This window comes from Chiloscyllium plagiosum, unplaced genomic scaffold (genome assembly GCF_037043375.1).
Source record: "Chiloscyllium plagiosum isolate Xiang-an unplaced genomic scaffold, Cpla_swu_hap1 HiC_scaffold_21, whole genome shotgun sequence".
Classification (NCBI taxonomy): Eukaryota; Metazoa; Chordata; class Chondrichthyes; order Orectolobiformes; family Hemiscylliidae; genus Chiloscyllium; species Chiloscyllium plagiosum.
In genome coordinates, this window is record NW_028270159.1 from 33,895,930 (window position 1) to 33,920,007 (window position 24,078).

The 24,078-nt window shown below is 37.6% G+C and overlaps 1 protein-coding gene across 9 annotated transcripts in view; it reads left to right on the forward strand.

Annotated features, from left to right (window-relative positions):
- LOC122564772 (histone-lysine N-methyltransferase EHMT1-like) overlaps positions 1-24,078 on the forward strand; it is a 144,565-nt gene that overhangs the window by 73,009 nt on the left and 47,478 nt on the right. For 7 of the 9 annotated variants that reach the window (XR_015760738.1, XM_043719980.2, XM_087998491.1 and 4 more), the window contains exons 6-13: positions 1,983-2,198; positions 4,930-5,019; positions 8,408-8,522; positions 13,464-13,571; positions 13,816-13,961; positions 16,878-17,021; positions 19,197-19,420; positions 21,433-21,621. Coding sequence is in view for 8 of the 9 variants with exons in the window: in XM_043719980.2 (XP_043575915.1) it covers positions 1,983-2,198; positions 4,930-5,019; positions 8,408-8,522; positions 13,464-13,571; positions 13,816-13,961; positions 16,878-17,021; positions 19,197-19,420; positions 21,433-21,621 (1,232 nt within the window). In the remaining variant the exon portion in view is untranslated. The remainder of the gene's footprint in view (positions 1-1,982; positions 2,199-4,929; positions 5,020-8,407; positions 8,523-13,463; positions 13,572-13,815; positions 13,962-16,877; positions 17,022-19,196; positions 19,421-21,432; positions 21,622-24,078) is intronic. The other 2 variants (XM_043719978.2, XM_087998492.1) reach the window with 1 other exon arrangement.

Sequence of the window (24,078 nt, forward strand, 5' to 3'; positions counted from 1 at the left end):
TTTCGTCCCCTGGCTAGGCGACATCATCAGTGCTTGGGAGCCTCCTGCGAAGCGCTTCTTTGATGTTTCCTCCGGTGATTATAGTGGTCTGTCCCTGCCGCTTCTGGTTGTCAGTTTCAGCTGTCCGCTGTAGTGGTTGGTATATTGGGTCCAGGTCGATGTGTTTGTTGATGGAGTTTGTGGATGAATGCCATGCCTCTAGGAATTCCCTGGCTGTTCTCTGTCTGGCTTGCCCTATGATAGTAGTGTCACTGCCAGGGACACCATCATACAAACTGGCCAAAGAACTACAACAGAAACTGAAACACCTGGTCAGCGGATCCAAACACTCTATACAATCAACACAGGAATTCTTGGACATCATCAGAAATATACACATAGACAAAGAAGAAACCATGATATCATTCGACGTGACTGCACTGTTCACTTCGATTGACAAAACCCTAGCCAGAGAAACAATAGCCAACCTACTGGACATACAGAACAGAAAACCGAACGCTGAACCTATCAACAAAGACGGCATACTCAAACTACTGGACTTGTGCCTCACAACACACTTCACATTCAACAACCAGATATACGAACAAATCAAAGGAACACCCATGGGATCACCAATCTCGGGACTCATAGCAGAGGCAGTTATGCAAAGGTTAGAACAAACAGTCCTACCACAAATTCAACCCAAACTCTGGATCAGATATGTCGATGACACGTTCGTAATCATTAAAAACACGGAAATAGAAAAAAAACACCGGATCATCAACGCCACACTCACAGGAATCAGATTCACGAGAGAAGAAGAAAAGGATAGCCAACTCCCATTCCTAGACGTGATGGTACAGAGAACACCGAACGGAGAATTCACTACAAGGGTATACAGGAAAGCCACACACACAGACCAAGTCCTAAACTATGAAAGTAACCACCCCAACACACACAAACGAAGCTGCATCAGGACACTATTCAAAAGGGCCACAACACACTGCAGTACACCAGAACTGCAAAAAGAAGAAGAGGAACACCTATACAAGGTATTCGCCAAAAACGGATACCCGCGCAACTTCATCAACAGATGCTTAAGAGAAAGACCACGGAACGAGGACATACCACAACCAAAAGGACTAGGCACACTACCATACATCAGGAGCATCTCGGAACTGACAGCCAGACTACTGCGTCCCCTAGGACTCGTAACGGCATACAAACCAACAGCCACCCTCAGACAACAACTCACCAGAACGAAGGACCCGATACCCAACATGAGCAAAACTAATGTAGTGTACAAAATACCATGCAAGGACTGCACAAAACACTATATAGGACAAACAGGAAGACAGCTAACTATCCGCATACATGAACATCAACTAGCCACGAAACGACACGACCAGCTATCTTTAGTAGCCACACGCGCAGACAACAAGCAACATGAATTCGACTGGGACAACACTACTATCATAGGGCAAGCCAGACAGAGAACAGCCAGGGAATTCCTCGAGGCATGGCATTCATCCACAAACTCCATCAACAAACACATCGACCTGGACCCAATATACCAACCACTACAGCGGACAGCTGAAACTGACAACCGGAAGCGGCAGGGACAGACCACTATAAACACCGGAGGAAACATCAAAGAAGCGCTTCGCAGGAGGCTCCCAAGCCTAGCCAGGGGACGAAACGTTTGCAACAAAAACTTCCAGCTCGGCGAACAGAACCACAATAACGAGCACCCAAGCTACAAATCTTCGCACAAACTTCCATGGAATTTATACATATTAAAAAAAATTGACTAATTTCCAAAGGGAAGGGCCAAGGCTTCTAACAGGTTTCAAGGTAGAACAGAATAAGTGAGAATGCATAGCAAATTAGGTAAGGCTAAGCTCGAGTTTTAAATGACCAAAAGTTTGAAATACACTTAAGTATTTTAACTGCACCATATATTTAAATGCTGCCATGATTTCTACCTCTTTCCTCTTTTATAGGAACAGAAAGATTCCTCTAATGGTGTGACTCAGAACATAAATGGAGAAACTGCTGACCTATCTCAAGACATGGAGTCTGAAGATGATGAAGAGGAAGATGACGATGAAGAAGAAGAAGATGACGAAAAATACAGCGGTGTAGACCATCCAGATTCAGAGTTGTCCACAGACTTGGGAGACACTGACAATATTCGTAAAATGGAAATGTCCAAGAAAGTACGTTTTTGATGCTTTGTCAGTTAATTTCCACATTTACAGGAATATTGCATGCGCATGTATCATTACCATCTGGTACATAAAATCCTTACACCACTTCCTTGAAATATTAAATTTATGCTCCCTTGTCCTGGAAACATCAACTAACAGGAACAGTTTTTTTTGTTTATCTTAGCTAGGCCTGTGTTAATGTTGTATATATGTAATCTCCCCTCAACCTCTGCTCTGAAACAAAAACCCTAAATTTTGCAAACTGACCCTATCAATGACCCTACCATTCTTCAAGTATCATGACAACATCTATTCTAATTTTTGGCCTGACCACAGCATTATGTTGATGCAGGATAAACTCCTTACTTTTCAGTCAGTACTTATTTTATGTAGCCTCAAATATTGGGATTATGATCTGTTGCTAAACAGATTTTGTGCTTTTTTAAATTTCAAAAATATACTTTATTCATTGAAGAAACTTTATAGTTACAGGTAGAGTTTGGTTCTGTGAAATAGCACATGAAGAAATCAAGTAAACGTTGGAGTTTGATGCTCTCCAACAAACACATCAAAGATATCTCTTATTTGTACAGGCGACTTAAAGGATTTTGGATGGGTATGAGAGTGGGAGGGGTTTGGAGGGATGAGGGCCGGGTGACTAGATTGGGTTGGAATGTCTGGTCGGCGTGGACAGGTTGGACCGAATGGTCTGTTTCCATGCTGTACATCTCTGACTCTATGACTATTTTGTATGCACGCATACAAAATACAAATTTACTATTTGCTGTTAAATTTAGTCGCTGATTTTATGAGGCATTCTGTGGACTCTTGACCTTATCATAATTGTGTAACCAAAAGGAATCAATAACCAGACAGGAAAAATGAGTAGTTATACACTTGAGTTGGCAGAATCGGGAATACTGTATTCACAATTCTAGCCATTAACACCATGTTAGAACTATTAAGAATTATGAATCATTTCATAACTCTCATTGAAGGTAGACAGGAGCCTTTTGAGGTTGAATGATCAAATATCACCAATCCATTGCTACCTTCCCTGTATTTGTTCAGTACATTGAATTTATAAATTTTGCTTGGCTTGAGAAACATTTTACAGACAATGGCATTACTGGCTTAGAATGGAATTAAGTCCTATCTACATTTTGACATTTTATCAAGAGTTTGAATTCATGATGAGCTTGTGATACTTTAAATTTCAATACTGTTTCAGTATAGTGCTCATGGTTAGTTTCACATACTTTTAAGTCTCCATTTAGTTCCATGTAGTATCACTTTTGCATTCAATTAATGTGTGTACACCAATTCCATAATTTTAGAATCACTGAATAAGGTCAGAAACTGCCCCTCCCACTCTAAGGTAAAAGATGCAGTGCCAAATTCAGTGTGTACTCTTAGTTCCTGGAATTTTGCATAGAATGTTGTCTGCTCCAAAATAGGGGAGAGTGGATTTTCTAAAGTGTTTTGGCAAATTTTTGGGCCTTTGTTTAAAGCCTCACAGGAAATGTTATTATTGGGTCATCTCTCTTCATCTGGTTTTGTTATGTGGCAGACTCTTCCAAACAATCTGGCACTTTCTCTTTTCAGCCATAATAATTTATTTGTTAAATGGCTTTTCAAATTTCTTTCCAGTACTGTAGTTTCCTTCTATTATGGATCAATCACTTCTGTAAACTACTTTATCTGAGGACATTCAACAAAATAATTTAAAACTTTACATTTCCAACCAGATTGCGCAAATGTTAAAATGATCAATGAATGTGGAGGTGACAGCCTAGTGGTGTTATCGTTAGACTATGAATTCAGAGACCCAGGTATTGTTCTGGGGCCTCTGGTTTGAATTCAACCATTGCAGATGGTGGAATTTGTATTCATTGAGAAAAGATGAAATGAAATCATTGTCCACTGTCAGAAAAATCCATCTGGTTCACAAATATTCTTTAGGGAAGGAAACAGTTGTCCTTATCTGGTCTGGCCATAACTTTTCTCTGGGTAGTTCGGGATAGGTCATAAATATTGGCCTGGAAGAAAGTGAGGACTGCAGATGCTGAAGATAAGAGTTGAAGAGTATGGTGCTGGAAAAGCCGGCCAAGCAGCATCTGAGGAGCAGAAGAGTCGATGTTTCAAGCAATAGCTTTTCATTGAGGAAAGATTATGCTCGAAGAGTCGATTCTTCTGCTCTTCAGATCCTGGCTGTTTGGCTGTGCTTTTCCAACACCACTCTCTTAGACATAAATGTTGGCCTAGCCAGCGATGTCGTATCCTGTGAGTGAATAGCCTTTCATTTTCCTTTCCAATGTGAATTTTCAATCTCAGTTGTCCAGATTTCATCAGTTACGAGTTGGGGGAAATGTAGGAAAGCCCATTGAAATAAAATACTCTTCCTTTGATGTGGTCTTCTCAATATATGTGACCAAGTCACTACTTGCTCCTGTTAAGTAGAAAATGCTATTTGAAAACAAATGCTTTCTCTTTTATAAATGTAACTTTTATATGCTGGTCAAATTCATGCGATTGTCCATGTCTCAAAGTTTTTCCTAGATTTGATTGTCAAGTTTATATAGACATGTGATGTCAGAGACGACTTAAGAATGTTGTTGTGGTTTTTTTAACTGCTTTGAAGGTTACAATTTGTTTTCGTTGTGATATAACATTTTAAAACCACTGGAAAATTATCAGACATTACAGTTCACTATAGATTTTAAAATTTTTCATGACACAGGCTAACCAGCAAGAAGAATATGATCCTGAAGAGGATCAAGACTCTGATCTGGAAGATGATGATGATGATGACGACTTTGAATCTGATGTGGTGAGTCATTTATCCTGGAGTTGTGATTGCTGTAAATTTCTGCTGTTTCCTTTTCCCCCCATATTTCAGATCACTTTTCTATGTGAATGTTTGTAACATATAACCTGGAAGATGCCTTGACCATAATCAGAGTTTGCTACAAAATCCAGAAATCTTAAAAAAAAAGTCTCAGCGTTGCGTTTTGACTTCCTGGTTCTTTTCATAAACTTGTATGTTATGTTCCTTTACATCAGACAGCAGTGGAATAAACAATTTTACTAGACAGAACTTGGTTCATGGGCTACCAATTAGATTTATTAAATAGTAAATTAATAAATTAGCAGAAGTACTGATATATTTGTAGATTTAGAGTAGTTAGACATTCCCTGAAGGTCAACCTAATTTGGGTTTTAGCTCCAGGTGGACTATTTAATTTGAACAAGGCAAATTTGAGAAAGAATTTTCAACAGAATATTGGCATAACAAAACATAACTATGTGTCTCAACATCTAAAGAGCTTTCAATCTAACAGATCTAAAAGAAATCTCAAAAGTGCTTGCATAAGCATTGAATAGCTTGTCCTCTCCTACAAACAGGTGAACATAATGGACTGAAATTTAACTTCAAAATAAGGATGGGTTTTGAACTGTTTTTAGGATATGGGGATAGTGGTGATGCTGTGCACTAATTAAAGTTTTTTTTTAATGGTTGTCAAATTTGTAATATTGATTTTTTTTCACATGGGTTTCTGTTATTGCATTAAGATGTTATTGTCTTGTTAAATTTAGATCATAAGGTATTATATCCATTGAATAATTATGCACTGGCAGAACTCTTTACAACTAGCAAAAGCACTTGAAGATATAGCACTTAGTACTAACTTTAACTTGTTCCCTGGATGTGTGTGAGATTGATATTCCACATTTATTGCCCATTTCTATTATCCGGAGTATACAATTTGACTGTGAGACAATTGATGTTTACATTGCCAGTTCACATGGATTGGTTTCATTTAGTGCAGTCCAAAAGTAGCAGGCAGTTGGAGAATCTTCACCTTAAGAGTGATGGCAGATTTTATTGGCAGCTAAACTGGTCACTCCCTGACGTCAAACAGTGAGATGTCAAAATTCAAGGTTTTGGAATCCTATTCCCTTAAGAAAATAGAAACAAAAAAGTGTATGGCCTGGGACAGCTTCGCTTAGTTTACGAAGAGTGATAAGCCCAGATAGTCGGTTTCAAATTTAGGCGAAACTAGTTTCAGATAAATTCTTGTTTAGAATAGTGAAACTAACTTCGTGGAGATGTTATGATATATTTTCTTATAAGGAGCATTCTGAAATTGAAATATGAAGAAATTTAATGTAGTTTATTTGTTCACATTTTCTTTATAAAGTAAATCAGTCTATTGACTTGTAATAGGCCTTGTTTAACTTGAATGTTCATCTGCCTTTCCTGCGATATGAGAAATATATTTGACAGCTTGATGTTAACCACAGCTCATTTAACAAGGGAGATCATTACCAAGCTTCCATCGGTCATGCAACTGTATGACTGGATTTTGAACAGGAATTCACAAAAGGTGTAATGTCTATTTATGGGAAAGACCAATGAACCATAGTCTTTCAAAAATATCTAACTCCTATGTAATTTGTAACTGTTTTATTTTGTATTCATTTACAAGAATTTTTCTGTAACAAATGTAGTTAAATTGAGTTGTCATAGGCATATATAGTTGCATCCCTGATGCTTTCTTAATTTTCTGACATTAGCTGGGACCTTGTGTGGTCTTTGTGATATTTTTCTATTAGAAATGTACTCACCACAGGAAATGACATCACCAACCCAAGGAAACCTAAACACATAGAAAGAGGGTCACTAACACCAGTGCTTCACCGGAGGCTCTCTGATGATGATACCTAGTATGGTGACGAAACGTCTGAAAATGAACCTTCCAGCTCAGCTAGCAAACATACATCCACTTACTCAGCAAATTTATTGAGTGCATTTTTATTGTGTATTTTAGTTTCTTTCATCTTTTGGTGACCTTTAAAGAAGTCACCAAAATACGCTATTTTTTTTGATATAATTCTTGAGGTCATTATGTTTGAAATTATTTTAGCCTAATATTCAAAATGAAGAGTCATAAGAATCATAGAGCTGTACAGCATGGAAACATTTGGTCCAAGTTGTTCATGATGACCAGATACCCTAAATAAATCATAGTCCCATTTGCCAGCATTTGGCCCACATTCCTCTAAACCCTTCCTATTCATATACCCATCAATGCTTTTTAGATGTTGCAATCGTGCTAACCTCTGGAAGCCCATTCCATATACTCACCAGCCCCTGCATGAAAAAGTTGCTCCTTGGGTCCCTTTTAAATTGTTCCTCTCTCAACTTAACCTATGGCCTCTAGTTTTGAACTCACCTGCCCCAGGGAAAAGACCTGGTCTATTTATCCTATCCATGCACCTCATAATTTTATAAAGGTCGACAAGGTCACCCCTTAGCCTCTCACAGTCCACTGAAAATAGCCCCAATCTATTCTGCTTCTCCCTATAGCTCAAACCCTCCAACCCTGGCAATGTCCTTGTAAATCCTTTCTGGACTCTTTTCAAGTTTCACAACATCCTTCCTATAGGAGGGAGACCAGAGTTGCATGCAGTATTCCAAAAGTGGCCTAACCCATGTCCAGTACAGCTGAAACATGACCTCCCAATTCCTATACTCAATGCACTGACCAATAAAGACAAGCATACCAAATGCCGCCTTCACTATCCTATCTACCTGTGACTCCACTTGCAAGGAATTATGAACTTGCACTCTAAGGTCTCTTTATTCAGCAACATTCCCCAGGACCTTAACATTAAATGTATAAGTCTAACCCTGATTTGCGTTTCCAAAATGCAGCATCTCACCTTTATCTAAATTAAAGTCCATTTGCCACTCATTGGCTCATTGGCCCATCTGATCAAGTCCCCATTGTACTCTGAGGTAACCTGCTTTGCTGTTCATTACACCTCCAATTTTGGTGTCATCTGCAAACTTAATAATATACCGTCTATGTTCACCTCCAAATCCTTTCTATAAATGACGAGCACTGGACCCAGCATTGATCCTTGTTCACATCACTGGTCACAGGTCTTCAGTCTGAGAAGCAGCCCTCCATCATCACCCTGTGTCTTCTATCTTTGAGCCAGTGCTGTATCCAAATAGCTAGTTCTCCCTCTATTCAGTATGATCTAACCTTGCTAACTAGTCTACCATGAGATACCTTGCTGAACACCTTACTGAAGTCCATATAGATTATGTCTATCACTCTGCCCCCATCAGTCCTCTTAGTTACTTCTTCAAAAGGGTAATTCAGCAAATCTTTGTTATAAATTTGTTTGTTTTTTTGACCATCCAGAGTTCAGAGTCAAGTCTGAAAAGGAAATGGAAGAAGAAAGGGAAGAATGGCAGCCCATGGGTAAAACCAACCAGGAAAAGAAGACGAAAAAACCGGCCAAAAAGTGATAGTAGAGGTAATAGCATTAATTGGTGTGTGATATTTTTAGTGGAAAGGAAAGTGCTGCTGTTATTGTAATTGATGCTATGATTTGGATTATTTTAGGTTAAAATGGAGATTATCTTGTCCTCTGTATTTCAAAACTTATTTTAAATGTCAGTCACCTTAGATAAATTCTAAACCATTGAGAATTGTAAACTGTATTAAAACTCTGCATTAAAGGTTGGTTGTAGTGTTTTGAGCTTCACTGACTAAGTGCCATTAATCCAGCGCTGTTATCCCCGTATTTGTTCAGTGCATTCAGTTTATAAATTCTGCTTGTCTTGAGAAACATTTTGAAGCTCTCAAAAACATTTTGAAACTTGTTTGCATTACTAGCTTAGAATGACGAAAGAAAGAGAGTATAATTCCTCAGCTGGAGTTTTGAAACTTAACAAAGGTTTGAATTCGTGAAGAAATTGGGATATGTTTCATTTCAATGATGTTTCATTTCAATGATGTTTCATTTCAATGATGTTTCATTTCAATGATGTTTCATTTCAATGATGTTTCATTTCAATGATGTTTCATTTCAATGATGTTTCAATTGCTGACAATTATTTTTATATACTTTGAAATTTTCATATAGCTCCAGTGAATATCGCATTTGTATTATTATCGACTGATCTTTATTATCATTAAAAAATGACAAATTGGAGACCTGAATTTTAATCTTGGGTGCAGACAGTTTAACAAAATTGTTAGTGCATTATTCCATTCTGTGTTTAGTCTGTGCCCACAATTCCAAATTGACAATTTTGATGTCTAAGCAAGTTTGGTCTATCAGAAGTCTACATCTGGAAGGGTTTATTCAGGCCATGGAAAAGGTGAGAAATCTTGCACATGAACAGGGTTAAAAGCAGAAGTCATTTAAACTATGAGGTCCAGGACCCATTCACTTGAGCAAGAATATTTTTAGTAAGGCCACACACGACAGGATTCAGAGTGAAGGGAGCCTTAGTTTAGCCATGTATGGAGTTAATATTCATTTTTGCCACAAGAGGAGAGAATCCTCCATTTCAGCTGCATGAAGATGGGAATCTCACATTTGATCTGGAAAATGCAGGTGAATCCTCCAGACAGGAAAGAGCAGCAGAACTGTTTCTTATGTGAAATAAAATTGTTTTAAGTAACCAAAATATGTAATTACATAAGGAATACATGGCCTCAAAAATATTGCCAACTAGAGCATTGAATTGAACATGTTGAAGAAAATAATTTCTGAAATAGCTTACCTTCCGATTAAGATACTAAATTAGAAAGTCAAGTAAATACGCTTTTTCTATACACACAATTGGGAATACAGTTAAAGATGTTACAGGTTATTAAGTGGCAGAAGAAGCAACTGGGGTACTTTAGAAGGGGCAATGAAAACCCTTGGTAATTCTTCAACCTTTAAACTCAAAATTCTTGAAAGAGCAAGGTTTTTATAAGTGAATTTAGCATTTAGGACAATTCATAGATGATTTTATGAATGATCAGTACATTTTAATGAAAAAAAGTTTTGATGGTGACTCTACGTTAGAATTCATCAGAATTAAAATTGTTGTAGGAATGAGACTAATGAGACTTTGTAATGATTTAACTGTCCAAAATAGGCTTGAGTCTAGAGAAAGTCAGGCAAATGATGAGTGAAACATAAGTCCAGAAGCAATACAGATCAATCATAACAGAAGATCAACTTTGACAGAGGAGTTTTACAACCCTAATAGGAAATGTGTAGTGGATGTTAAGCTCCACTATTTCACAAGTCTTCACAAAAGAATACACAATTGATTTAGTGACTATAATAGTTAATTTGTCCAACTTTGACCACTATTGAAGATCAAAGTGAAACACTCAGTTTCATCGATAAACAAGAAAACAAAGTATTTATTATAAATAATTCATCCTTAAGCATGTGGTTAAAATGGATTGTTATTTAATAACCTGCAAACTTCAGCAATGCCCATTTTAAATCCCAACAAATACGTTCATTCACAAACAGGTCAGATAAGACACTGTTCTGCAGAAGTACCGTGGGAGTAAAATATTGGCACGAAAGAACAAATTCTGTCGATAAGAGTCCAAACAATAAGAGTGGAGTGAGATGACTTTCTCAGAGTTCTTTTGATTGTTCTCAGTAGAAGATTCCCAATTCAGTCGCAATCATTCGGGTGTAGGCTTTTGCTTGAGGGACAGATTGTCTTTTCTGATAGTTGGTTTTCTTCCACTCTTGGTGGTGCGGGAGGAGGGAGGGTGGAGTGTAAATGTGGGGAGAAAATGTTCAGAAGTTGGACATGGTTTCAGAAAAACAAGTAATCGAATAATGACCCACCCTGATTGAGTTAATGAAACAGAAAAGTTTATAGAAGAAAAAAAGTGTTCTTATGGCAAGCTGATATTTGTATCAGCTATCATCTCTCAAATTTTATAGTGACAAGTGACAACCGATTATCAGATAATGAGCCATGATACACTGTAGCCCTCAACAGCGTAAATATGTGGTCCAGACGGCATAGTATTTCAGACTAAATTTCAGCAACTCCTCAATGTATAGGAGATACTAAATATTACAAAACCAATGCATGATTCACAAATGAGTTCTCAGCTTTGAGTAGGAAGATATGTTTTGGCTTCAGTCTTATACAAAAGATGGAAGAGGTTAAACAGCAGAACTTAGAGTTCCTTTAACCAGGAATGTCCTCAGTGATCCAAATGATTGAAGTGTTGCAGGGGAGCTGGTGATGTCATGATAATGTCACTAGTCTTGTAATTAAGAGGCAAGCTTGTGCTAAAGAGTTGGTGAAAATTTAATTCAAATAATAAATCTGGAAAAAAAAGGTAATTGAATAATCATGAAATCATTGTTGTAAAAGTCACTTAGTTCACTAATGTCCTTTTAGCAAGGGAAATCTGCCATCCTTACCTGTTATGGTCTACCTGTGACTCCAAATCACAATAATGTAAGGACAACTATTAACTATCTTCTGTACACTATCATGACTCATTATGAGATAATATTGTACCATTCACCCTGGTAAAATTTGAGATGACCATTGATACAAATATTAGCTTGCCAAAAGAAACACTTGGCTTTTCTTCTGCTGTGCATTTTCTACTTCAGTAACCCAGTTGTGTGGGTCACTATGCAGCAGGGCACACTCTAAAATAAGTATTACAAAGTGGTTGTCATATTTGGGACAGGTAGACAAATGTGTATCAGGGATCTGAACAGAAAAGGTACAGTCATCTAAGGAGCTTCAGTCAATGAGGTTTGTATATTACTCGTACTGCCAGAGGGGTTCTACGAAGGAACCACAGGGATCTTATCCCACTGCAGGTTAATCATCCATCATTGATTGACTAGCATGAATCCAGTGATGAACATGATCTTACAAGAGACCTGCAGACTTCAGGTCATCAGAAAGAAAATCAAAAGACACCGGTTTTCCACTCAGTGACAACCACTCTTGCAAGTCTAAAGAGATCATTTTTCAAGAAAATGGTAAAACTTCCAGATTGACTTTACAAATTCAATGGAGTGAGGAGAAGATTATGGTAGCAGTAAACAGATGTCTGTCAGCAACATATAAATATATGATTAAAATAAAAGCTTGGGAAGAGCTGTACCAAAAACAAAGAACTGTGGATGCTGGAATTCTGGAACAAAAACAAATTATTGAAGAAACTAAGTAGGTCTGGGCAGCATCTGTAAAGAGAAAGCAGAGTCAACATTTCAGGTCCAGTGACACTTCAGAGATGATATACATGGTTTTGAAAGAGTTAATAATGAAGAATGCCATAAGCAGTACCCACCAGGGTGACATAATTTGGATTTGTGGGCATAACAGTTTAGGGTCTTGAAGGATTTGGACCTGACATGTGGCCCTCCTTAAAGTCTCTGGAATTTTGACTATCATATCAATGTAAGCTGTAAGTAATTGCCAACATGCAATGAAATGTTAATGACAAGATTCTCCTTTTGTTAAGCTGGCAAATGATTTCCTCTATCAGACGACTTAACAGGCCTCTTATACTTCGAGAACAATGGCAGCAGCCTTTATGAACAGCAGCTCATAAACAGTGTAGTGACGCATGCCTATGCAATAATGGTCTTCATGAATTAGCTTGATTTTTGATTCTAAATATTGGCTTTCAGACATGGCTGAATTCAGAAAGTTCCCATTAGTCTTATTGATGGCATTGTTCCCATCTTGGCACTGTATTTGATTAGCTTTAAAATAAAAATAAATTGTTACTAAAGTTTAGAGACTTCTTATGCCCACAGAATTGAACAATGTTTGGAAAATTACCTCTGAACTCGAGGTGTTTACTCCAAACTTATCTTTTTATCAGCCTAATGCTTGTGCTATGCAGATACTAAGTACCAAGCATGCTGGCTCTGTACCAACATACCTGAACGACACTCCTCGTGCACCATTTGCTGCAAGCATAGCAGTGATAATACAGAATTGCTGCCTTTCCCTGGGTTTAGTTTCTGTTAGGCCCACATTTCAGTGAAGGTCTGAAAAATCTGCCTGCTTCATGAAGTGTTATCATTTACAAAATATGCTTATTGACTATGAATGGATTGACATCTCATTATGAATGCAGTTAACGTTGGTAGAACCACGTGTCTGTCATAAGCTGTATGTTCTAATATAATGTCAGTAAAAAAAAGTAGAAAATTGAAACATAAGAAACCAATCTCAAGCTTTTTAATCATTAGTCCTGAATTCCAGACCTCACTCAAATGTTAAGAATTGAAAGACCTGTTAAAACAGCACTTGGAGAAAGTAAATGTTCTGGGTGACAAAATGTTTAGAAACGTCTAATTATAATAAAATGTAGATCTTGTAGAACCACATCCAAAATCAGGCTTTCGTAAGATTGACGTACTTTATAAACATCTGACTGTGAACTTCATTATTTATAGGTGCTGAAACAGAGACTGCAGCTCTGTTAGATAATAATGAGTATACTGAGATGCCTCTTAGCTCATTGAATCTGCCTGCAGGTGGTCTGTTCTCTTCACAATCTACAGGTAAAGTTGCTTTGTAGATTTTTAAAGTGTTAAAAAGTTTTGTAAAATAGGAATTATTTCTTAAGCACAGAATACAGAAATTTAATTTGACAGGTGGAAGCATTTTCACAATGTACATTCTTGGAGACTTTAATCCAATCACATTTTACATGATTTGCATAAATGTTATCAACAGTGTTTGCTTCTGTGTATTCTAACTAAAAAAGTGTTGGTATAACTTTTTTAATATTATAATTCTTTGCAGGCATTTCCCAAAGTTCCGATTCAGTGGAACTAGATAAGCTACAGGAGTTACCTCTTTGTAGTTGTCGGATGGAAACACCAAAAAGCCAAGAGATTGTTAAACTGGCTAACAATAAGTGTATGGCCACTGAGAATATAGATGAAGAGGTAAGAAGCACTTGACTTGATATGCAGGTGTGCAGGACCGAGCTCCTTTTGAGTTAGTGTATAATAAAAAAAATTATGAATAAAGTATATTTTTGAAATTAAAAAAAATGTAAGATGCATTTGGCACAAGTTTGGAAAAGTGATCATATGGGTGGACATACACTGGATGTTTGTTCTTCTCATAATGTCTGAATTGCATTCAAATATAACTTTTGAACACGGTAACCCCTATGCTCCATGAAACGAGTAAGCAAATAGCAACGAAAATTATAAATCTAATAGTTTACAAAACAGTATATAAACGTATCCTGACAGAATAAGTATTTATTTTACTTGATCATATTTCTGGAGCCTCATTAAAGGTTTAAATTTAATGAAAGGAAATGTGTGATTGTATATCGGTTATTGATTTGTAAAGTATAGTGCCATATCTTTAACATCTGCATATTCTCCTAATATGAAATTTAAAAAAAAATAAGTATTTGTTGCAGTTTGTTCTTTGGAATGTTCCCTACACATGTAGTCTTTGTAAACACAAAAGTGCACTGTGTTGTAGCAGGTTTGATAATGATTGGGTGCATTTTTGATCAAATCCATGTGCTTGTTTTCAGTCATTCCAAAGTGTGCTCATCTAAATGGCTTGTTGGATTGAATCCCCTTTAATGTTGAGTCTCAAAGGACAGTGAACTTAAAATATTTAAGGTGGCACATTAAATTTAACTTGAGTGGAACTGGTTTACAAATTCAGTGTTTCATGTCAAAACTTGATTAGGAAAATATTGCAGTTTAGTATGCATTCACTTGCAGGCTTTTATTTATAGACAGCAAATTTGTACATAGTGTGTCTCCAACAAAAATAACAGGTTTTTAAGTAGCACAATAGAAAAAGGATTGAAGGAACTATCATAAATAGGATTTTTGTTTTGTTACTTTAGGCATGCAGAGAACATTTTGGCCCTGTGTACTTTTAACTGATCGATATTTATCAGAATTAAGTTTCAACTTGTGTGTTTGCCTCTCTTTGGTGGTTTATGACATAGGCAAAAAATGTAAAATTATGGGCCAGTTTGACCTCTAGGGGGGACATTTCTGGAATCAATCATACAAGAGGAGATAACTGAACACTTTAAAAACAACAAAGCTCAATTCACAAGTGCTGGCACAGTTTGATGAAAGGCAAGTTGTGTTTAACAAACTTGTTGGAGATTTTAGAAGATGTAACCACCAGGATGGATATTGGGGATCCAGTGGATGTGGTATATTTAGACTTCCACAAGGCATTTGACAAGGTGCTGCATAAAAGACTGATCCAGAAGGTTAGATCCCAGAGGGTTAAAGGTAGACTGTTGGCTTGGATAGAGGACTGGCTCACTGATAGAAAGCAGAGGGTCAAGGTGAATGGGTCCTTCGCTGCTGAGTGGCAAACAGTAACTAGTGAGGTGTTGCAGGGTTCAGTTCTTGGACTTCAAGTGTTTACAGTTTGTATAAATGATCTGCAAGCAGAGATGGAGCATAACAGCAAAATTTATGGGTGATACTAAAATAAGTAAGAAAGCAGCCCGTGATGAGGAGATAGAGCTTACAGATGAATATTGATAGGCTAGGAGAATGGAGTTTAATGTGGATAAATGTGAAGTTGTCTATTTTTACCAGAAAAATGTAAGGACAAATTATGACTTAAATGGGAAGCAAATTCAAAATACATTAGTGCAGAGTGTTCTAGGCATCTTTGTGCATGTATTGCAGAAATTGGATATGTAGGTGTAGTATATAGTAAGTGCATATGGAATCCTGGCATTTGTTGCAAGAGGAATTAACTATGAAAATAAAGAACGTTGTTACAATTATACAAGACGTTGGTGAGACCACACATGGAATTTTGTGTTCAGTTTTGGTCGTCTCACTTGAGGGTGGATGTGGTGGCAGTGGAGGCGGTTCAGAAGAGGTTCACCAAGTTGAATTCTCAAATGAATGGGCTGTTGTACAACAAGCAGTTGATTCGCTTGAACTAGTACTTACTGGCATTCAGAAGAATGAAGGGGATCTGATTGAGGTATATAAAATGCCAAAAGGAATTGATAAGGTGGACATTGTCCCACAAGGGGGAACATCTGTTCAGTCTCGTACAAGGGGTCATGGATATCGAGTGAGAGGTGGTAGGTTCAGAACTGAAATAAGGAGAAACTACTTCTCAGAGTTGTGAATCTGTGGAACTCACTGTCCCAGAGTGCATTGGAGGCAGAATTAATCAACCGCTTTGAGATGGAAACTAATGTTTCTGATAAACAGTGAGACAAAGGCTGTGGGGAGCAGGCAGGAAAGTGGAGTTGAGTTGTGGATAAGATCAGCCATGATCATGTTAAATGGCAGAGCAAGCTTGAAGGGCTGAATTGCCTACTCCCGCTCTTAATTCCTGTGTTCCTGTAGTTTAATCCACTGAGCAGAACAAAAGAAAAATAAATAAAAGTCGCACATTTACAAAGCACCTTGCACAAATTCCAGAAGTTCTAAATTGTACTGCAGTCATTAAGGTACTTTAGAAGTGTAATTAAAGCTGTAATATAATTAATACAACAGTCAGTATGCACACAGCAAGGTCCCAGAATTATCAGCGAGATGCCAAAACAGGCAATCTATTTTAGTGGTTGTAGTTGAGAGATGTATTGACCAGGACACTGGAGAAAATTCTTCTTCTTTTTCAAAATTTGCCATTTGATCTCTTCATCTGAAGGTCAGTTCCTCAGTTTAAAGCAAAAGTGCAGCATTCCTTCAGGACTCCCATTTGATAGAATGCAGGTACTGTGCATCCAAATCAGAGTAAAAATATGGTAAAAATTTGGGAAAGATAAAACGTAGTTCATGGATGTCCAAAATCTATAAATCAATAGCTCTAATTTGACTAAATATTTCTTTCAGCTAAGTAGCTGTATTAACAGCGTGATTAAAGAAGAGATGATGCGACCTTCCAATAAGGTGCAGCTAATGGTATTATGTGAGGACCACAGATCCCGAATGGTTAAACATCAGTGTTGCCCAGGCTGTGGATACTTCTGCACTGCTGTAAGTGTAGAGCATTCCTTATAGTAGATATATACAACTATTAAGATGCAAAATATTTATTGCATACTTTGATTTTTGACGGTAAAACTAAAATAATAGGCTGAATCTTGCCTTTTGGCTAAGTGTCAGTTTTGCTGCGTTTTGCGGAGGGTTTTTTTCCAGGTCTAGTGGGTTTTCTTGCCACACTTTAACAAACTTTGCTCATTATCTACTACCTACCTACCTCTCTCTGGTGCCCCTCTTATCTGATTCTAGCTTGATTCTGTTGCTCTCCATATCTGGAACAATCTACCATCTTTGGGATATCCTGGGGTGGAGTGGTATCCCTGGTGTCGGTACTATCTTTAAAAGGCACTGTTCACCTAGTCACGCATTGTTAGTCTGATTCTGTGTGCACGGTACTTGATATTTACTATGAATACGGTAGAGAAGGGAAAATTGGCACTCCACTTCTGGGTGGGGTGCTGCAGAGTTGGGGCATCCTTTCCTCCCAGAACCAGCAGTGGAGGCTAGAAGACCAGAGTCAGCCTCGTCTGTGTTGTCATCATTTGGGTTAGTGCAGTCTATCATCTGGAGGAATCCACAGCATTGTAGGAAGAAGAAAATGAACAACTTCACTTGTCTTTCCAATATCTGACCGTCACTCTGCCGCTGCTACTATACCCACTTTACACTGAGACTCGTGATGTACTAATCTCACTATTGCCTGCTATGTCTTCTCTTAACTTGTGCTTAACCATCCCAACCACTTCATTTAGTCCAACAAGACCCTCTGAAGAGCAACCCTCCCAGACCCATTCCCCTAACCTATATTTACCCCTGACTAATGCACCTAACACTATGGGCAATTTAGCATGGCCAATTCACCCGACTGGCACATCTTTGTGACTGTGGGAGAAACCGGAGCACCCGGAGGAAACCCACGCAGACACAGGGAGAATGTGCAAACTCCACACAGACAGCCGCTCGAGGCTAGAATCGAACCTGGAACCCTGGTGCTGTGAGGCAGCAGTGCTAACCACTGAGCCACAGTGCTGCCCTCTCAACAAGGCTCAAATTGTTCAAGCTCCTGATAAAATTTCGATCATGTGTCTAACGTCAGGCGAAGATGCAGAAGTGTTTTGTAATATGTGAGATAATTGATCTGTTTCCAATTTCAGGCTAACTTGTGAGCCAAAAGGTCACTGTGATAATGTAGGTTCATAATTCATAACCAGAAAGTGTGTAAAACTTGGAGCTTTTTTTCAGGCAATTTTGAGAGCACTTTGAGCACTAGTATCCCTCACAAATTAAGAAACAAAGAACTTCTGCATTTTTGAACACTGCAATCAATCAACATTTAGCTTGAGGATTCTTGTATGTTGGAAATTTGTTAATTACCCAGCCAATAGCATGGAGGTTTAGGGATGGATTTGAGTGAATTGGATGTACAGTGGCAGAAATAGCAAAGCTATTTATTGCTCTTCAACTGTTAGATCCATTTTTATACAGCATATTTATTATTTTTGGATTATGTTCTTTAGATACGTTAATAGGAATCAAATTCCTTCATATTTGGGGGAGAATGAGTGAGGAGGAAATGCTATTTTATTTTTATTAAATTTTGAATCTTCTTTCTCATAAAATTCACATTATATTAATTTACCTGGAAACACAGATGAGAGTGGGACGGTTGCAATCTCAACTATACTTAAATTGCATCCTTTCATATGAAGGGATCCGTTTATTACTAAAGTGAAACTATCTTATGTCTATTGACCAGTTTACAATACTTCAGGCTCCATTTAAACAAATAATTGAATTTTGATTTTTTTTTAAACTATGAAGGTGATCCTCTAACAGTGCAGCAGAATAAGTCAAGTTGATATTTTAATATCACTGGGGCAACCTGATTTCAAAATTGAGTTCTTGTCTAATCAGTTCTCTGCTTTAATTGTAATTGGTTAAAGAAGCACTAGGGAACGTTGTGTCCCATATTGAGAAGTTACAAACATTTGTAATTGATAGCCAGTTTTGTCATTTAACATTCTGTTTGTATATAAAGAGATCTATAAGCATACCGCTGTCAGCTCATTCACTCATTTCGCATCATGAATGGTCAGAATAGTGTGAAATAATTGACTTTAAATGCTTACTAGTTATGACAAGCATGTATTAAATTTGTGGTTGTTCCAGGGGACCTTCATGGAATGTCAGCCCGATAGTACCATCTCGCATCGCTTTCACAAGAATTGTGCATCTCATATGAATGGATTGTCTTTCTGTCCACATTGTGGTGAAGATACTACTCAAGCAAAAGAAGTTACCATTGCAAAAGCAGACACTACCTCTATGGTACCCCTCCCAGCACAGGAGAAGATTGTTGTCGTGAATGGAAAAGCAGATACCACTACATCAAGGTAGGCCATCTTTGCTTGGATGGTAATGCTCTTACTGACCAAATTGCAAGCATTTGGGATCTATTTATATCTTGCACATTTGGATGATGAGAAAAGCTTGATGAATACTGTTGACTTTTATTTTTAAAAGAATCTCAAGTTCCAGTTTATGACTTCGAACACAGACAAATTTCATTTGAAAATTCTTAATAAAGTCTATGGTGTTTACTTTTGTTTACTCACCAACTAACCATCATTAGTGGGGAAATTGCTGAAGTCTGCTCCAAAGAATGTGATAACAGGTCACTTAGAAAGTACCAAAGGGCTTATACAAAATCAGCATGGACTTTTTAAAAGAAGAATACTGTTTTTGATAAACTTGCTGGAGATCTTTGAGATCATAACCAGTAGAAGTAGAATAGATGATTATTATGTATGGATGATGTGTATTTTCACAAAGTTTTTAATAAGGTCACATTGAAGAGTTTATTATGCAAAATCCAGGGCACGTTGGATTGGTGGTAATATGCTGGTATAGATCTACATATAAATGGGTCTTTTTGAGTGGGAGTTTGAATGGTGAGGGAGATGTAAAGAGGCTTAAAGACGATTTATCTAAATTGAGTGGGCAAATGCATGCTGATGCCTTATTTGGATAAATGTGAAGTTTTCCACTTTAGTTGGAAAAGCAGAGTAGCAAAGTAATTGGTGACAGGTTTGGAAATATTGATGTACGAAAGGACTTGGGTTTCCTGTACACCAGTCACTGAAAGCCAATATGTAGATGCAGCTATGTTGGCCTTCATTGCATCATGCGTTGAGTACAGAAGCAAGGAAGTCTTCCTACATATGAACGGGTTCTTAGGAGTATGATGTGCAGTTTTATTTTACTTACCTAATAGAAGATGTGTTTGTCATAGAGGGAGTGCAGTGAAGAATCACCAGACTGTGGTGGCAGGTCTATACCAAGAGGATTTACTGAAATTTATAGGAATGAGAAAGGATCTCATTCAAACTTATAAAATTTTGACAGGGCTAGAAAGACTGAATGCAAGACATGTTTCCCTTGGCCAAGGGAACGAGGTGTCATAAGCCATTTTGGACTGAGAGGAGGACAAATTTGTTCACTCAGATAGTGAATCTGTGGAGTTCTGTGCCACAGAAGGCTGTGGAGGCAAAGTCTCTGAATATATTTATGAATAAAGTAGATTTATAGAAGCCATAGGTGTCAATCAGTATGGGGAGGGAATGCAAGTGTGACATTCAGATAGAGGATCAGCCATGATCATGTTGAATGGTGAAGAAGGCTTGCTGGGCCAAATGGCCTACCCCTAGTCCTACTTGCTATATTTCTACATCTAAATGCAGATTATTGACTCTTGTGTCATTGAGGAGCATGTTCATATCCAAACCTTTGTTCTGGTATCATTCCTGGATTGAGGATAAAACCAATGTGCGTGCCATTCACTCATTATTGCAAGACTTAATTTTAGTAACTTCCATTTTAATATGATGGTTTATTATGCACCTGGGAGATGTTTAGGTTTGCTTTTCTCCATTAAGATCTATTAATTTGGGTTATTTTGTCTTCTGTATCTTAGATATTCTATTAATTTTGAATTAATCAATTTCTCGCTTTTATCAGCAGATTACTTGGCTTGCTACTTCAAGGTTTTAATGAGAGCCTTGTTCAATGTAATGCATAGTTAGTTTTGCTGTAATTGATTTGTCACTTTCTGGAAATAATAGTGGGAGAATGATGAGTATTTGGTTGTCTTGAAAATTAGTGGATAGGTCTATATTAAAAATACTTTCTTTAGTAAAGAAATCAAGTTTTACCTTGAGGTCTATTTGTAATATGAGGCATATTCATAAAGTAATTTGTTTTTTTTGTGTGAATAAGCTAATTAATTCACTTTAACGTTAAGTTCATTCATAACTTGAATGGTAGAAGTTTCAGTTAATGAGTGAATGATCTTTGGAACCTGAATTAACTTTTGTCAGCTTATGTAATTTTCAAACAATCTTTGTAGCAGTGCTCGGATAAGAATGTCAATGGAAAGCAAGCCTGAAAGTGCTATCTCCAAAATAGCTGATAGTTCAGATACCTCTAGCCTTTCCACTACGTTGAAATCGGGAGCAGTCATGTCAACTACAGGACTGCCAACTGGCCCTGGGAAAGAGACCATGGAAAGCATTCTTATTGCACTTGATACAGAGAGGTAAGCATTAAAAAGTAAATGTTTACAACATAACAAGGATTAATTAAGAGCCATTTCTTTTTGAACCATTGGATTAGTAAAAATAAAAATTTGAAAAAAGTTAACTTCACATCAGAATTTTTGGAGTTAATATATTTGCTTTCTCTTAACCTTCTGTGGACTCCATTCCTTCAGGCAGAGCACTGTCAACGCTAACTGAAAATCTAAGCATTTGCAGGTTGATACGATGTCTTCTCGCATGTCTATCCTGTACTTTCATCTAGGGAACTGGCATGATCCTGTTCTTTTGGCATAGCTGGAACCTACAAGTTGGGGGTAACTGATGAGTTCCTCTAATTTATTTCAACAAGCACCAATTGTTTGACTTCCATATGTTTGCTCATTAAAACAAAATCAATAAATGCAAAAATAATCCTCAATTTCTCAAGTTAGGTTGCACTGACTTAGACCTTAAGATTAATATTGTAGCGAACTTTGAGGTATTCAACACTGTTGCATGATGGCACCATCAAAGTTGTGCAGTAAATACCTGAGACTTCTGATGGGCAAAGCTGGGAAGCTCAGACCTTTCTATGGCTTTGTCTAACACTGATCCTGCTCTTTATACCTGAAATAAATGCTTTAACTTGCCCAGACATTTATTTCAGGATGTCATGCTGTTATTCATAGGTGTAGGACCCTGAGTGTGATTAAGAGCAGAGCAGTATTTGTAAGGGGATTCAAAATTCATTTCGAAGTAGACTTGCTAAACAATTAACAAACCTTCATCCATCCTTCCACTCATATTCCCCCACCTTAACCCTTGACTCAGCACCCAAGCTCCACGCCACCCAGCCACAGCCATACCTCTACTTCCCACTCTCTGAAACAATCACCACGTAATTAGCCCTTGTTGCAAGCCTAGTCTCTTCAGTAATGCCAAACAAAATCAATGTGCTCTGAGATCTATTGCATGTGATAACAGCTGCTGTCTACTTTCAATCTATTGTGCAGAGAAATAATTTTAGAATGCAATTAATTTAATACACTTTACCATTTATTTAATTTGAAGTATGTTTTTTAAATTCATGACAAGATGTTGCACATTTATTTAAAGATTATGCAAAGTCATAAAAGCAGCCTAAAAGGTTTTGAAAGATTAAAAGTAGTTAAAAATATTAAAGACCATAAGGCAGGAATTAGGCCATTCAACCCATTGAGTCTGCTCTGCCATTCAGTCATGGTTGATACGTTTCTCAATCCCATTCTCCTTGTAATCCTTGATCCCCTTGTCAATCAAGAACCTATCTCTCTTAGTCTTAAAATACAATGACCTGGCCTCCACAGCCTTCTGTGGCAATGAAATCCATAGAATAGCCACTCTCTGGCTAAAGAAGTTTGTCCTTATCTCTATTCTAACAGGTCTTCACTTTATTCAGACTGTGCCCTCGGGTCTTAGTCTCTCCTACCAATGAAAATATTTTCCCAACATCCACTTGTCCAGGCCATTTAGTATTCCGTAAGCTTCAATTAGATTTTTCCTCAACCTTCTAAAGTCAGAGTATAGACCCAGAGTCCTCAAACAATCCTCATATGTTAAGATTTTCAATCCTGGGACCATTCTCATGAACCATCTCTGAACATAGTCCAGGGCCAGTGCATACTTCCTGAGATATGGGACCCAAAACTGCACACAATACTCCAGTGGTCTGACTAAAGCCTTATAGAGCCTCAGAAGTACCTCCCTGCTTTTATATAGTTGAGGACTTTAAAACCTGTCCATAATACTACAAGCCTGTTGGACCTTATGCAACGTGCTTGATGCTGCTGACAAAAGGGCTATAAAAAGTCTTGGCGATTGTGTACATTATTACCATCCCTCATAAGTATCTTCATGGATGGCAGTGCTGTCCGCTGAACACGAAGTCTCAATGTTCTGTGGAAAGAAATGCGAGTACAGTCTACATTGGAGATTGCCATTCCATTCCTGTTGACTTGAAGGTTTTGGTCATTGTATCTTGCAAGATGCAGACTTCTTCCATAATGTTAATAGCCTAACATTTTGATGCATCTTTTGTTAGCTTAGTGAATAAATGTTCTCAACATGGCACTAAGCGTGCAGGAAAACCTCTGAATTTGATTTTATGGCTCTATTGAGTTTATTAATCTGATTGGAATCCTAACATTTGAAGTGTCACTGATCGAGGAAGGATGAAGGAAATATTATTTATCTGTGGTTTCCTATTAGCTAGATGCATGGCTCTTATGGTGAGAAATTGGGGACCATTGTTAGTCATAATGTCCTTAGGCTGTCAACTTTTGGTTGTGGAGCTGATTGTAAGTTGGATAACAAAAACCTACAAATAAAGCAACAGACTAGCAGTGGATTCTGAATTCTCTTTTATATTTCTTAGATTATGCTTAAGATTGGGAGCTCAACTTTGGGAAATTTGGGCCAAAATGTATCCTCTGCTACTT